General features: G+C 43.1%; 5 protein-coding genes across 5 annotated transcripts; 3 read left to right on the forward strand and 2 right to left on the reverse strand.

Annotated features, from left to right (window-relative positions):
• Positions 1-471: 471 nt before the first annotated feature.
• On the forward strand, positions 472-699 carry N7481_009204 (uncharacterized protein; the record flags this gene model as incomplete). The annotated part of the gene is made up of 1 exon (XM_057268423.1): positions 472-699. One exon carries the CDS (start codon positions 472-474, stop codon positions 697-699), a length of 228 nt encoding a protein of 75 aa, XP_057119100.1.
• Positions 700-1,429: 730 nt separating this feature from the next.
• On the forward strand, positions 1,430-2,697 carry N7481_009205 (Vacuolar ABC heavy metal transporter (H.t1.c1); the record flags this gene model as incomplete). The annotated part of the gene is made up of 2 exons (XM_057268424.1): positions 1,430-1,720; positions 1,816-2,697. The coding sequence occupies 2 exons, from the start codon at positions 1,430-1,432 to the stop codon at positions 2,695-2,697; spliced, it is 1,173 nt and encodes a 390-aa protein (XP_057119101.1).
• Positions 2,698-2,946: 249 nt separating this feature from the next.
• Positions 2,947-3,278, reverse strand: N7481_009206 (uncharacterized protein; the record flags this gene model as incomplete). The annotated part of the gene is made up of 2 exons (XM_057268425.1): positions 2,947-3,117; positions 3,246-3,278. 2 exons carry the CDS (start codon positions 3,276-3,278, stop codon positions 2,947-2,949), a joined length of 204 nt encoding a protein of 67 aa, XP_057119102.1.
• Positions 3,279-5,598: 2,320 nt separating this feature from the next.
• On the forward strand, positions 5,599-6,612 carry N7481_009207 (uncharacterized protein; the record flags this gene model as incomplete). Its single annotated transcript, XM_057268426.1, has 1 exon — positions 5,599-6,612. The coding sequence occupies one exon, from the start codon at positions 5,599-5,601 to the stop codon at positions 6,610-6,612; it is 1,014 nt and encodes a 337-aa protein (XP_057119103.1).
• A 379-nt stretch (positions 6,613-6,991) lies between these two features.
• On the reverse strand, positions 6,992-7,537 carry N7481_009208 (uncharacterized protein; the record flags this gene model as incomplete). The annotated part of the gene is made up of 1 exon (XM_057268427.1): positions 6,992-7,537. The coding sequence occupies one exon, from the start codon at positions 7,535-7,537 to the stop codon at positions 6,992-6,994; it is 546 nt and encodes a 181-aa protein (XP_057119104.1).
• Positions 7,538-13,536: the final 5,999 nt, after the last annotated feature.

Raw genomic sequence — 13,536 nt, forward strand, 5'->3', positions numbered from 1 at the left:
TCAGGATGTTGAGAGGGGCTGTCGCGTAACATCCCCGAAACGGTATAGATCAGTTTTTAACGGAGGACGGCCCTACGGTCTAGACACCCGATGGCCTCAGAACTTTAGGATGTGTACTAGATCAGCATCACCCTAGGCATGCACGAGACGGCCCCTTATCCAAGTGTCGTACTTAAGGCCCGACCTCCCATCCGGCCCAATTATGATTCTAGACTTCTTATCAGTTTCAGCCGACAGTCTGCTTCCCAATCGTCTCCAATTACGATGGGACTTTGGTCGTTTCTCCAGTGCTTCGGTCTATCAAGTGTAAGAGCAATTGTGTGCGCAGAATCGACCCACGTTAAAGGCAGAATAGAGTACCGTCTCAGATGGGCCTGAGCCTTCCTTCCAGGGGGACAGCACGATGCAAGAGCAATACTGTGTGGAGACAAACGACATCAGAGCCCGTGCCCCTCCAGAGTGAAACCAAGAATGGATTTTTCCATTGTCGACAGTGGACAAATTGGCCAGCCCAAAGTGACCAAAGTTTGGATGGCTTATTTCCGTTGCGATCCTTTGCCGGTTCTCGATGAGCTCCAAGTTGAAGTCATCCGATGGAAAGGATCAAAGGAAAGAAAGATGCTGACTTTGAAGTACTCCGAGGTGAAGGACATGGACGGAGGCGAGGATGCAATAGCAGAGTTTAAGCCCATGTCTTAATTCCTCCTGCCGAAGTGCTGGAGGATGGCTGATCTAAACCATACTGTTTGTGGAAGGACCTTGAACCCAACATGCTCGGCTACTTTCATCTCTGACACGTCAATCGAATCGAGTACTATGTAGCCATGAAATGGCTTATCCCCTTCTTTGCCCGCTTGTGAAATCTTGATAGTTCAGCCAACGCAACATCGGGCTCTAAGGCTGGAATGCCCGGACTAGAATAGTAGTAATCCAAATCCGTAGAACATAAAACAGGCTTTCTAAATCAATGATTTTTCTTTTCTATGTGTAGAGGAGGGTAGGTGATCCCAAGCATTCCTGTTTAGGAAGTCAAGGCTGGACCCTCGCTGTATGCACATTTGCAGCTTCTCAGTTCCCTCGGAGTGATTAACCCCCGATGGTCAAGCACTGACCTACTCTCACCAGCCCAAAACAGCCGAATCAGCCGATCTGAGTCAACTTCGTACTGATCATTTGGTCGCTTGCAGGGGCTACATTCTCATCACATTGCGATCCATGCATGGCTCAGACCGTGTCTTCGGCTGCCTTGGTTTAAAAGCCCCTCTCTTTTTCATTAGCTATCTTCTCTCTTGGACACACAGGGGATAGCTAAACCACACTCAATTGACTCAAATTCTACCTCCTGGGGTGAAGCATATATCCGGCCCGCCACAGCAGTGCAGAAACACACTTCTCTACTTCGTGGATTCTTTGGATTCGGCTACACATCATGGAACAGCGTGCTACTCGGAAACTCCTAGAGTCTCTGCACCCATTCCCCCAAATTCTGCTTCTATTCCTTTTTATGGGAGCCCATGTGGTTACTACGATTAGAGCACAGTACGGGAGTTTGTTGAAAATGGGGACTGATTGTCGCCAACTCCCACAGTGCTCCAAAGCTACTGGTGCCTCCTACAAGAAGCAAAGGTTCTCACCAACTTCAGAGCGAATTTTCAACGGGCTGTCGGTCGTGTTGATTGTAACATACTTTGGAGACGCGGCGGTCTTCGTCGCCCATTTGGTGATGGCCCGATCTGAATAGTGATTCGGGCAATCTCTCGCGGTACGCAGGCATAGCTCTCATGCAATATGCGCTCATCAAGGCTAACATTACAGAACTATATTGTTGGGTCTGCCTTTTTCTATATGGTCCTACTCTTATCCATCTTCGATAACACCTCGTCCCCAACGGCTGTTCAAATGACGTGTTGGTCTGCCGCTATCCCTATCGAGGTGGTCATTTCAAGCGCAGTCCATCGTGAAAGAGCACTTGGCGATCCATTAGGAGGCCCAATTCGCGATAGCTTAAACCTTTGGAAAATCTTGGAAGCTATCTCTAACAGTGTCCGCATCTTGGCCCTCGTGACTCTGGTTCTACTCTACGCCAATAAGTCATCACTGCTTACAAATGATGGTGAGACCTCGGGTGACCGGTCAAAGACAACTAGGCCGTTGGATCCTTCGCAGACGGGCAACGTTACCAACATCGAGATGTACAACCCAATAAATGGCGGCCCATTGCCCACAGCTTCTAAATCGCAGGACCCAGGCGTTCACTGGACAACAATTCCCACTAGAAGCTGGTGGGAGTATGTCAGGGCATACTCCTTTTTCCTCCCTTATATATGGCCATCTAACTCGTACCGACTGAAGCTGGCGACGTTGGCCTGTCTCTTCTTGCTTGCGGTACAGCGAATCAACAATGTGATGGTCCCTGATCAAGTTGGGATTATCACAACAGCCCTGGCAAATCAACAAGAAGCAAATGCGTTCTATGTCCCGTGGTCACAAATTATACTCTTTGTTTTCTATAAATGGCTGCAGATAAGCCTAAGCTCTCTACGCTCCGCACTTTGGATCACGGTGAACCAATATTCTCGCATGGAGGTCTCGACGGCCGCCTTTGAGCATGTCCATAACCTCGGTTTGGACTTCCACTGCAGATTCGGGCTATGGCCTTTTGCGCTCCTAAACAACCTTAAAGTCATTATCCAATGATTGTTTATAGAATAATATTATGATAGTGACCCCAGTCCAAAGACTTTGTTTAGATTGGCTGAACCTAAGTAGGGGCTATGCGACAAATTCTTCTCATTCCTTCCAACCCTGTCGAAAATTTCACCGGTACCCACCACCCTACAAGGCCCAAAAGTATCAGGAAACAAGGAATTTGTGTCTGTGCTGGACATCCACCCGCCCGATAGTGTCGGTGTCGCAGAGGTCGTAATCGGGTGGGCATAAAACACCTTACTCGCCAACCTCTCGGTCGGTATCCCACTGCGCCCACCGCATAACCCGCCAGCTAATAGACTTCTCGCGAATCTGCTTGCCCCAAATGAAGAGTGGGACCCAGAGCATGAGGACAGCGCCACAAATCGCAGTATAGTGCGAGTTGTATAACTGCTCATGCGAGTGTGTCTGTCGTCCATTGTATCGATGTCGATGAGAATATCCAGATCAATAGGGGTTACTAGGATTATGAATCCAAAAGTGGGAGTAGTTCTATCAACAAAGGTGGGGTTCGTATTTGGCGTACGTACGCCTACCATTGGCTGCTTCTCCAAGTCCAGAAAATTCATTATTGGCCAAATCCCGCGTCCAGAAAATTGTCATTGGTCTAATATCACGCGCGCCCCACCCGATCGATGGTCGACGATGTAAAATCTACAAAATATTCCCAACTTTCCCGCGCCATAACAACATAATGGGATAATATGCGTATCTGAGACTCTGAATATCATACTAAAGCATATACTACCCGTATGCAAAATCTGGTTTGAAAAAAATTGGAAATTGTTTCGCGGTCGTCGAGTCGTAAATCTGCTAATGGATATCCTCTAGATTTATTACGTGTTGCTGGCTCACTTATCCACTGCGTTGGTTCGCATAGATTCATTTGCCTTCCTGACATCCCTCCAGCCCGGAAACCATCGTTCAGTCAAGACCCGAGTTCCAACTTCAAGCCGAACCAGCAAAGCTTACACCATGGCTTCACCCCCATTTCCTGTTGACTCCGCGTTGGATGCCATTGGAAATACGCCTGTCGTGCGTCTCCGTCGCGTGGTTCCGGAAGGCCATGCCAAGACATTCCTGAAGCTTGAATACTTGAACCCGACCGGCTAGTATAAGGATCGTATGGCGACTTCCATGATTGAGCAGGCTGAGATTAAAGGGAAGCTACAGTACAGCCTGGTATGACAGTTGTGGAAGCCAGTGGTGGCAGTACTGGCTCTTCTTTGGCATTCGTCTTCCAACGCCTTTGCAGTCGAAAAGCTACGGACCATGCGTGCCCTAGGTGCCACTGTCGACCACTAGGACCCTTCAGGATATGCTTATTCATCTTTCACCCAATTCGTCCGAAGACGCGCGTCTTCCAGTCTCTCAGTGGGATGACACGTCAATCGAAATCGCCCTTGGCGTTCCTTCTACAGCGCGGCAGTTAGGTCGCCTAATCAGGTTAGGCCGATTGGTAATTCTCGGGGTATTGTGATACATACTCGATACGTCTGGATTCAGTACAGTATTATACATGCGACAATAACCGAAGATTTCCAATTAGGCGAACGATGAATAGGTCTATCCCGAAGTGTCCTAATGGTATTTGACCCCTCCCTCTGACCGTCAATATATAAAACTGCTCATACAGTATATACCAGCAGACATTGACAACTGAATTCGAGTATGAGGAATTGCGGCTGTAGAAATGCCGGCATGCCATGTTATACACCAGACCATGAATTCTTGCAGTTCTCCGTAGGAATATTTCCATGGTCGGGTGGGTGGCTTATGGGTGGCTTTGTCGATCAGGCTGGGCGACCTCTACACTGTGGGGTTCGGCGCTGCACAGGCACCAGAAATTAAAGTGCTCGACAGGCACCGCGGGGCTTATTGTGGGGTAGTTTATTCTGGTCAGAATACCCCGAGGCTTGAATTCTGAAGAGGGGCATGTCCCGTTTTTGATGCAGTGCGTGTTACACCTATGATGAGACCGAAGCTTTCGTATGTGGGCATACATTCAGAAACATAAATGAGTGATCGATACGCTGGCCCAATCGGCCAATTCCATGACAGTCCAGCTCCGATCCCCGCACCGCTTCGTGCCTGCCCCAGAATTTGGCCAATCTTCACCTAAGCCGGGAATATTCCTGCGGAGGAAGTGGTCCCGGATCATCCACCCTACCCGAAACCTATTCCAGATTACGTTTGGTGGATTTATCGGATCGACGAACAGGATAATAGATCTTTTGAGGTAGGATGGCAAGAATTCGATATGGACTTGGAGTGACTGAGTGACACTCGCAGTGTTGTGACAGCCGGATAGGCATTCAGGAGGCGTTTCAACCTGGCTCACGAGTGCATCTTTATTTGCTTCATCCAATCACCTGCTTCACCCTGAATCGGTTTCAACTGATCTCATTCGTCATAAATTCATACTAGTCATTACTATTTTGTGTTCAACTACCGACTAGTCTTTTGGCACTCTTATTGACATAAATGACGGAAGGGAAACTTCGGTTAATATCTCGACCTCTATCACAAAATATGGTTTCTGAATCAAGTAAAGCTTCGGTGATATTATGGACCCCGTGGGGAATGCAAGCAACAAAAAGTATAATCCCGCGAGTATACGCAGGTGGAGTCATGTGAGCTGTACAGTATTCAGATACTACTTCCTTAATTACTGTCTGAGTGTATGTCTCCATTGGTGCTCTTGAAAAGGCAAGACAAAGTGAAGATCTCACCCTACTAGTTAACGGAAGCCAGATACGATGTAGCTCAAAACTACATAAAGGTGTCCCGTACCCGCAGAATCGGAGCTTCTGGACAAGCTCAAGATCCTCAAATATCTCTTCTCTACCATTCCTTGCCAAGATATATCCCCGCAAAAAGTGGTCAGACATGTCTTTCCCACTCAGCCTGGCCCTTGCCCTCGTTGCCACAGGTTCCCTTGTTATCGCTGGACCCTGCGACATCTACGCCGCTGGTGATACGCCTTGCGTCGCAGCGCACAGTACCACTCGTGCCCTTTACGATGCCTATACAGGTGGGCTTTACCAAGTGTCTCGTGCCTCCGACAGCAACACAACCGATATCGTGCCAGTGACCGCTGGTGGTGTTTCCGATGCTTCTGCACAAGATACATTCTGCGAAAACACTACCTGCAACATTACCATTATTTACGACCAATCTGGAAATGGCAACGACCTCACTCAGGCCCCACCCGGTGGGTTTGATGGACCCGCAGCTGGTGGCTACGATAATCTGGCTAGCGCCACCGGCGCCCCCATTACGCTGAATGGCCAGAAAGTGTATGGTGTCAAATTTGAGCCCGGCATGGGTTACCGTAATGACAACACCAGCGGCATTGCTACAGGCGATGACGCGGGAGGCATGTATGCAGTACTTGATGGAACCGATTATAATGATCAGTGCTGTTTTGACTATGGCAACGCTGAGACTAGCAACACCGATACAGGTGATGCCCATATGGAAGCTATCTACTTCGGTGCTTGTACGACCTGGGGCACTGGCGCCGGAAGCGGCCCCTGGCTTATGGCTGATCTGGAGAATGGTCTCTTCTCCGGCGAGAATGCCACTTATAATAGTGGCGATCCTTCTATCACCTCGCGCTTCTTTACTGCTGTCCTCAAGGGCCAGTCGAATGAGTGGGCACTCCGCGGTGGTGACGCTACTACTGGCGAGCTTGATACCTACTATAGCGGTGCGCGTCCTTCTGGATACAACCCCATGCTCAAAGAAGGCGCTATCATTCTGGGTATTGGCGGTGACAACAGCAATGGCGCACAGGGCACCTTCTACGAGGGTGTGATGACCTCCGGTTATCCATCTGATGACACCGAGAACTCGGTGCAGGCCGACATCGTGGCCGCCAAGTACGCCACATCTAGTTAGAAGAACTTAGACTAGGGATGATGATGGACAATCTGAAGAGGGGCTCCATGAAGAGCACAAACTACGCACCAGGCCCTGCGGGGCGTATGTCGATTTGCAGAAAATGAAAAGGATTGTTGTTTAGCTGTGGAATAGTTACACGATCGCCCAGCCCGCCTAAAATGTTAGAACTGTAATTTATAGTTGTAATTTACTACCGTGCCCTCCCACCCCACCATCTGCTTTGATTGGTCTCAATTAAAGCACCAATTTTTGAGACTAGATTTATCCGGTCGGCTTTGTTTAACTAGCAATCTTCGTCAATAGAAAGACTGTTTCGAAACAGCCTTTGAACCACGACATCATTAGGACCCAAGAACGCGCGACTAAATTTCTCAAATCACCATGGAAGCATCGCCGACATTTTGAAAGCCCGAGGGAATTGAAATGAGGCCGCAACCAGAGCTAGTTTTCTCAGCGACAATACGTGGTCCGTGTGTAACAGTCGCTTCACATGTAACAAGACATCTTTCCGAAACGCGCAGAAGGAAAGTTGTCGGAGGAAATCTTCGAGAAGATCTAGACAGGGAGAAATAGAGCTAAATTCCTCCATCCAGTGGTGTGCCTGATACACCCGTAGGAAGTCGAGGCGGACGTCTCGGATCTGCCCATACCGCGTATGGAAGGCTGCCTGCAGAGAAGGGCTGTTGAACATCATGTACTGCGCGGAGGGCTGGCGGAAAGCCATTGCATCCCAGTCAACCTTCTCCAAAACCAAGGCATACCCGTACTTCTCCATGCCTCGCTGGAACCTCAACCCTTCACACCGGCGAAGACCATCCGTCCGCTCAGCATCAGGACGGAACCAGACGTCCCGCCAGCAGCCAGACACACGTTGCAACAGGCCACTCGCATAGGAAAGTTGCATGCAGCGTAGAAACATCATCATCACCCGAGTATGTTCCCACGTGACAAAATGGCGGTCATTAATGCTTTAGACGGCCTCAAACCCTACACAGAACTTGTTGATGTTCCAGTGGAACCAAAAGAGGAGGGTCGGGGTAGGGAGGGAGTAGAACGGCTCAACCTTGGATGGAACTCCCAGAAGTCGCGTGTCGGCATGGCTGTATTGATCCCAGTATAGATCTCTCGTTTTCGGTCTGCGCTGGTCTGTCCTGCTAGGTTCCATATATATTCCGGCGGATAGATCGAGGAGCCCAAGACGGTCTGTCCCCCAGGAGTAGGACTGGGGGCCTCCGAACTATGACGCATCATTGCAAGCAAAGGAATTATCGAAAGAAACCGTCGCGGAGAGAGCCCGGCTCTCCCTCGAAACGGTGATGTTCTTTTCGATAGCCAAGCGATAATTGTGCGATGTCCTGCACGGAATATCGTGGGCCCGACGCAAGGGGCTCTCACACAACAGTCCCTATCATTTTCAGTCGCTAGCGAAATATGCTTCCTCCTTAATAACTGTTTTCATATCCAGATGTTTATTGCCATCATCACCGTGAGTTTGTCGGAAGATGAACTACTAGAAATCTCGAGGAGAATATAGTTTCATTTACTTCCAGCTCAAGTTGAAGGTGAGATATAATCATAAAAAAACTCTCCACCATCATTATAACCATGGATAACAAAACGGAATGACTGATTGGGCAGAAAGAATCCGTTTTCTTTGGGAGAATATTCAAGGACAAGGTGCATAGCAAAGACTTTGCGTCCACGGGCATTTTTGGATTTGTGTATATCTATTAGTAAATCGAATAGCACCAAAGCCCCTGCAGTATCTTCTATGGCAGGCTAAGCTAACCTAAGGCCAGGGACGAGGTATTAAGTTAAATAGGTCAATATATCCGTATTGGGCCAGCGAAGACAAAGCAACTCTACAATCTATCCTATATTTATGTTATACGTCTCCTCGTATAAGTATTATGATAGATCCTATCCTTTTACAATACTAAGGATTACTTTAGCCCACTGAGTTAATAGCAAAGCTACTTCTCCAGTCTCTGTAAGAAGCAAATATCTAAGTATTTGGTGGTCACAAAGGACCTACACCAATGTATACATCGCGCAAGCAATTACGTCTTTACAGCTTTTAAATATAATAGGCAGAATAGCATCTTCTGTGTAGCTAAGATCGGTTCGCTAGAATATCGGATAGGCTATATATCAAAGAAATATATTTTATAGCGAATTTGACTGAGCAAAGAGAAAATTAATATATTACCTAAGATCGTCTAGCTTCCGGTAAACCTCAGACTCGCTGTTGCATCCAGAAAGATAACCTTCTCTATCTCTAGGGACTAAAAGCTTTAGGCTAAATAACCCTAACTTATCACAGCGGGACTGTAAGCATCTCCGAAGAAAGGGAATAGATAATATACAGATAGAATCTGCCATTATGATAAAGAGCAGTTCTTATAGTGTACAGATCCGGCGCATAAGAAGATTAAGCTTTCGGTCAGTAACTTGGCTGTAATGTGTTCTATGTAACGGCCCTAGAATAAGAAACCCTTGTATACAGATAAAAAGATTCGTATGTAAAACTAGTCGGCCGTAAAGTGTTCTAGATAAAGTACGGTAGTACTAAAGGTCAAGAGTCTCTAGCCTTTGTAAATAGCAGTAAGAGGTCCTGACGGTCCTAACGATATTTTTAAAGAGTATAAAGAAAATTACTGCAGTAAGGATATCCTTAATCTAACTGGTATCTTACTTAACCAATTAAATCATATAACCGAAGGAGTTCAGCAATTGAATAAAAAGTAGGGATAATTTATTTGACCGTATCTGGCATAGGTTCCCAAAGGAGTAGGCAGATTAAGCGGCAGAGAAGGCAACCATAGCTTCTCTAAGAGCGGGCAAATCTAACCCGCTGTAAGGACTCAGATGCTTTGAAAGATAGCAGTAGTATTGAACAAAGGTATTAAGCTAAGAGAGAAGAGAAGGGAAGAAGGAGAGAAGCTCCCATCGTAACTATCTACATATAAGCGGCTGCCTGCGTCACGTGCTCAGGCACCGAGAGAGCTTCGATCGTTATATAGTCTCCCCTTTTAAAAGGCCTGGGCCCCAGGCCTCAGGTTCGCAATTAATCAAGCCAGTATCACCGGCTTGTCGTCGTCGTCGTGATCCGCCTCAAATTCGTCATTCTTCGCAGCGTCTAGCCATATCAAAAGCCTTATAGGAGGCCCAGGCTTATTGGGATAGCGTAGATAGAACGCGGTGAGCTTCTCTGGGGCGTTTTTGAATCTGCTGGCATAGTACCACACAGTATCTTCATTCCCGATCCAGCTAGCCCTATATTATAGCTTTTTTCGGTATATCCTTGAGTCCTTAATCTGATCAACCTTATACTTCTCTTTGATATTAATAACGACGGGTAGTTCAGCGTCAGGGATCTGTCCTGTCAATGGTGCTAAACGGGCGCTATAGTATAGCTTTTCTAGAGTAAAAACTAGATAGACCTTTATGCTCTCTAGGAGTTATAACTTCTAGGTATTACCTACTTTTTTAATAATTTTAAAGGGGCTATATACTTATTATAAAAGCTTCCTGTTTGGATATCTGGTTTTCTATAGTTTAGCAATAATAAATACTTAATTATATAATTTAAAGTTATCCTTCTTATATTACTTATCAGCCTATTCTTTCTGTCTCTTCTAGGTAAGTTTTATAGAGCTATAGGCCTTCTCCCAGACTTATTGTATAATATCAACTATATTATAGGTACGCTAGGTATCGTTGGTAATAACTTTAGGAACGTTAGATATCTAGTCAAAAGATATCTGAGGGTTAAACCTCTTCTCTGTAAAGAAGGGGGAGTACTTAATACTGTTCTGAGAAAGTATTACTGTAGTAAAATCTATAATTAGAAGGTATTCTGACTAGTTATTCTATTAGTAGTTTACCACCATACGTAGTCTTTACGCTATATACTTATTAGCGATCTCTGTTTGACTATCTGTCTGTAGGTAGTATACTATTAATAGTTTATACTGAATACCTAGAATACGGCTGAATTTCTGCTAAAACACAGATATAAATTATATTCTGCAGTCAGAGATAATAGTATTAGGGATACCTAACTATGGTATTATAAAACAGATAAATAGTCGTATAGTTTCTCTAGTAGTTATAGTCTTATGACAGGGGATTAAAATAGGCTGCTTAGTAAGACAGTTAATAAAGACAAGAATAGTATTATAGCTATAGTAGTCCTTAGAGAATAAGCAGAAGTCTATTGAGAGATATTACCCCGGCTGGTCAGGAATAGGCAGGGGTTGTAGTAACCTAGGAGGTTTATTATACTATATTTTTGTTCTTCTGTACACTAAGCAGTTATTGATATAGCGCTTAATGTTGGCGGACCAGCCTATCTAGTAGTATTGATCCTAGACTAACTTTAATATCTTATCTGTACTAGGGTATATTGTTAATGGTTGCCGATGAATCTTGTCTAATAGGCGTATATATAGGTTACTATCGTTAGGTATAACTATTTAGCCTTTAAATAAGAGTTGTCTATATTTAATTATCTACTGTGCTTTGTCCTTATCCGCTGCCTATTTATAATATTTATTAAGCAATAGGTAGGTCTGATTAGCTAATAGGATATGCTCTATAATATTATCTACCGGATTAACTGTTATTCTAAGGGCTAGACAGTCTACAGAGATTGGAGTAATGGTTAAGGGGGCTACCAGGGTTATAATAGCTTTAATTATTACTGAAAAAGGTAATAGGCCCAGTATCTTAGGTTTTAATAATACAGGTTATTTAATACAGGGTAGAGATACTTTCTTTTAAGATAGGATATCAGCGATAATATTGCTTTTGCTAGATTTATAATATATTATAAAGTAGAACTAAGATAAGAACTCCTGTTAGTAAGATTAACGGCTATTTAGCTTCTTTATTATTATAAAGGCCTATAGGGGCCTATAGTCTGAATAGATAATAAAATATTCTATACGCTAAAGGTCTTCTAGTTTAGGACGCTATTTAGTCAGTACCCTTATAATTACTAATATCTCCTGATCTCTAGTATTATAGTTCTGTTCTATAGGGTCTATTAACTTAGATAGAAAGGTAACTAGGTGCTAGAGGGAAGAGGGATTATTTTGTTAATATATAACGGTACTAGTATAGCCCTTAGAGGTATTAGTTTTAATCTTGGTTTCAGTATCAGGATTATAATACTAGAGAATAGAAGCAGAGCCAAGATAATTCTTAAGGAATTTAAAGGTAGCTTAATACTTAGGGGACTATTTAAATAGTACTTTCTTCTGTATCAGACGATATAGTAGCTTACTGATATAACTGTAGTACTTAATAAAGTATCTGTAGAAGTTATAAAATCCTAGGAATAACTATATACTATATACAGTAGTAGAAGTCTCCTAATTCTAAATAACTACTACCTTTGCAGAATTAACAGTAATATCCTCAGTACTGATAATAAAACTAAGGAATTTAGTGCTTTTAATATAAAATTTATACTTACCTATCGAGGCCTAAAGTCTAGTATCCCAGAGACGTTAGAGTATCTTCTGGACGTATTTAGTATATTCTTTAATTAAATCTAAATAGATCAGGATATCGTTAATGTATACTATAGTAAAATTATTAAGATACTCTACAAGGGTCAAATTAATAAACCTTTAAAAAATTATAGATATATTAGTTATTCTAAAGGATATAACCTTATATTTAAAGGATCTGTATTAAGTCCTAAATATTAAGAGCTCTTTAGTATCTAGATATAGGCAGATTTAATAAAAACCTTATCAGATATCTAATTTAGTAAAGACCTTAGCCTTTAAGAGACACTATAATAGCTTGTTAATTAGCAGAAGGGAATATCAGTCCTTCTTTATTAGTATATTTAACTTCTGGTAATTAACACAGAAGTAAAGTTTCCTATTCAGTATATAAGCTATCAGTACAGAGGATATAAAGGATACTGAGCTTGGTTTAATAAAGCCTAAATTAAGCTTTTCTATAATATAGTTCTTACAGACAGTTAGTTCTTTAAATAATTACTTATACAGCAGACAGTATCTAGGGGCAAGGATACTATTAAGCAGAATTTAGTAATCTATACCCTATTGATATAATAGTATCTTATTTAATTTAATTACTAAGAAGACCTTAAGGAAGTTATAATATTCAGGGGGGATCAGCTTCTAATTCTCTTCATCTTTAAGCTCCTGGGGGCTGTGCTTATCCTCTAGAACTTAATTAATCTTATCCAGAGAGGTTATAAATATCTCTGTATCTGCTTTCTTTATATAACGATAGAAGCCTACCGCTCTGATTACGGTAATCTTAACCAGGGAAATAAGAAATTACTTACCTAGGAGAGGGGGAGATTATTTTCTAGCCAGAAACTCTACCTCTGTTAGGTCCTCCTCTTCTTCTCCTTAGGAGATTACTCGGTCTATCTTCTTTATTATATATTGATAATCTTTTTCTTATAAAGCTTTTGATTTAATTAACAGATCTCTTCGGTCAGTATCTGCTTAGTGGTCAGTATTAACAGCAGATCTTTTTAATATTGTATAGGGTATTAGGACAACAAGTTTCGTTATAACCTTATCTAGTAATAATACCTCATCAGGCCAGATTAATTAGTTATTATAATAATTAGCTAGAATCTAGAAGTAATTAAACTAATCCTGTCCAAGGATAATATTATATTACCCTAGATCGGTGATTATTATAGGGACTTATAACTATCGATATCTGTTAATATATAGTATAAACTAGATAAAATAGGTTATCAGTATACTAAGGTATCTATTATAGCCCTTTACAGGGATCAGATTATCAAACTTCTCAATATATATACTGTTATTTATATATAACTATACTACTAAGGAGATATTAATATATATATATCCTTATACTCCAGTATCTCTAAGGACTAAAATAGAGAATAAT

This window comes from Penicillium waksmanii (genome assembly GCF_028829765.1).
Source record: "Penicillium waksmanii strain IBT 27052 chromosome Unknown utg000008l:1.0-5622682.0:1.0-5626561.0, whole genome shotgun sequence".
Taxonomy (NCBI): domain Eukaryota; kingdom Fungi; phylum Ascomycota; class Eurotiomycetes; order Eurotiales; family Aspergillaceae; genus Penicillium; species Penicillium waksmanii.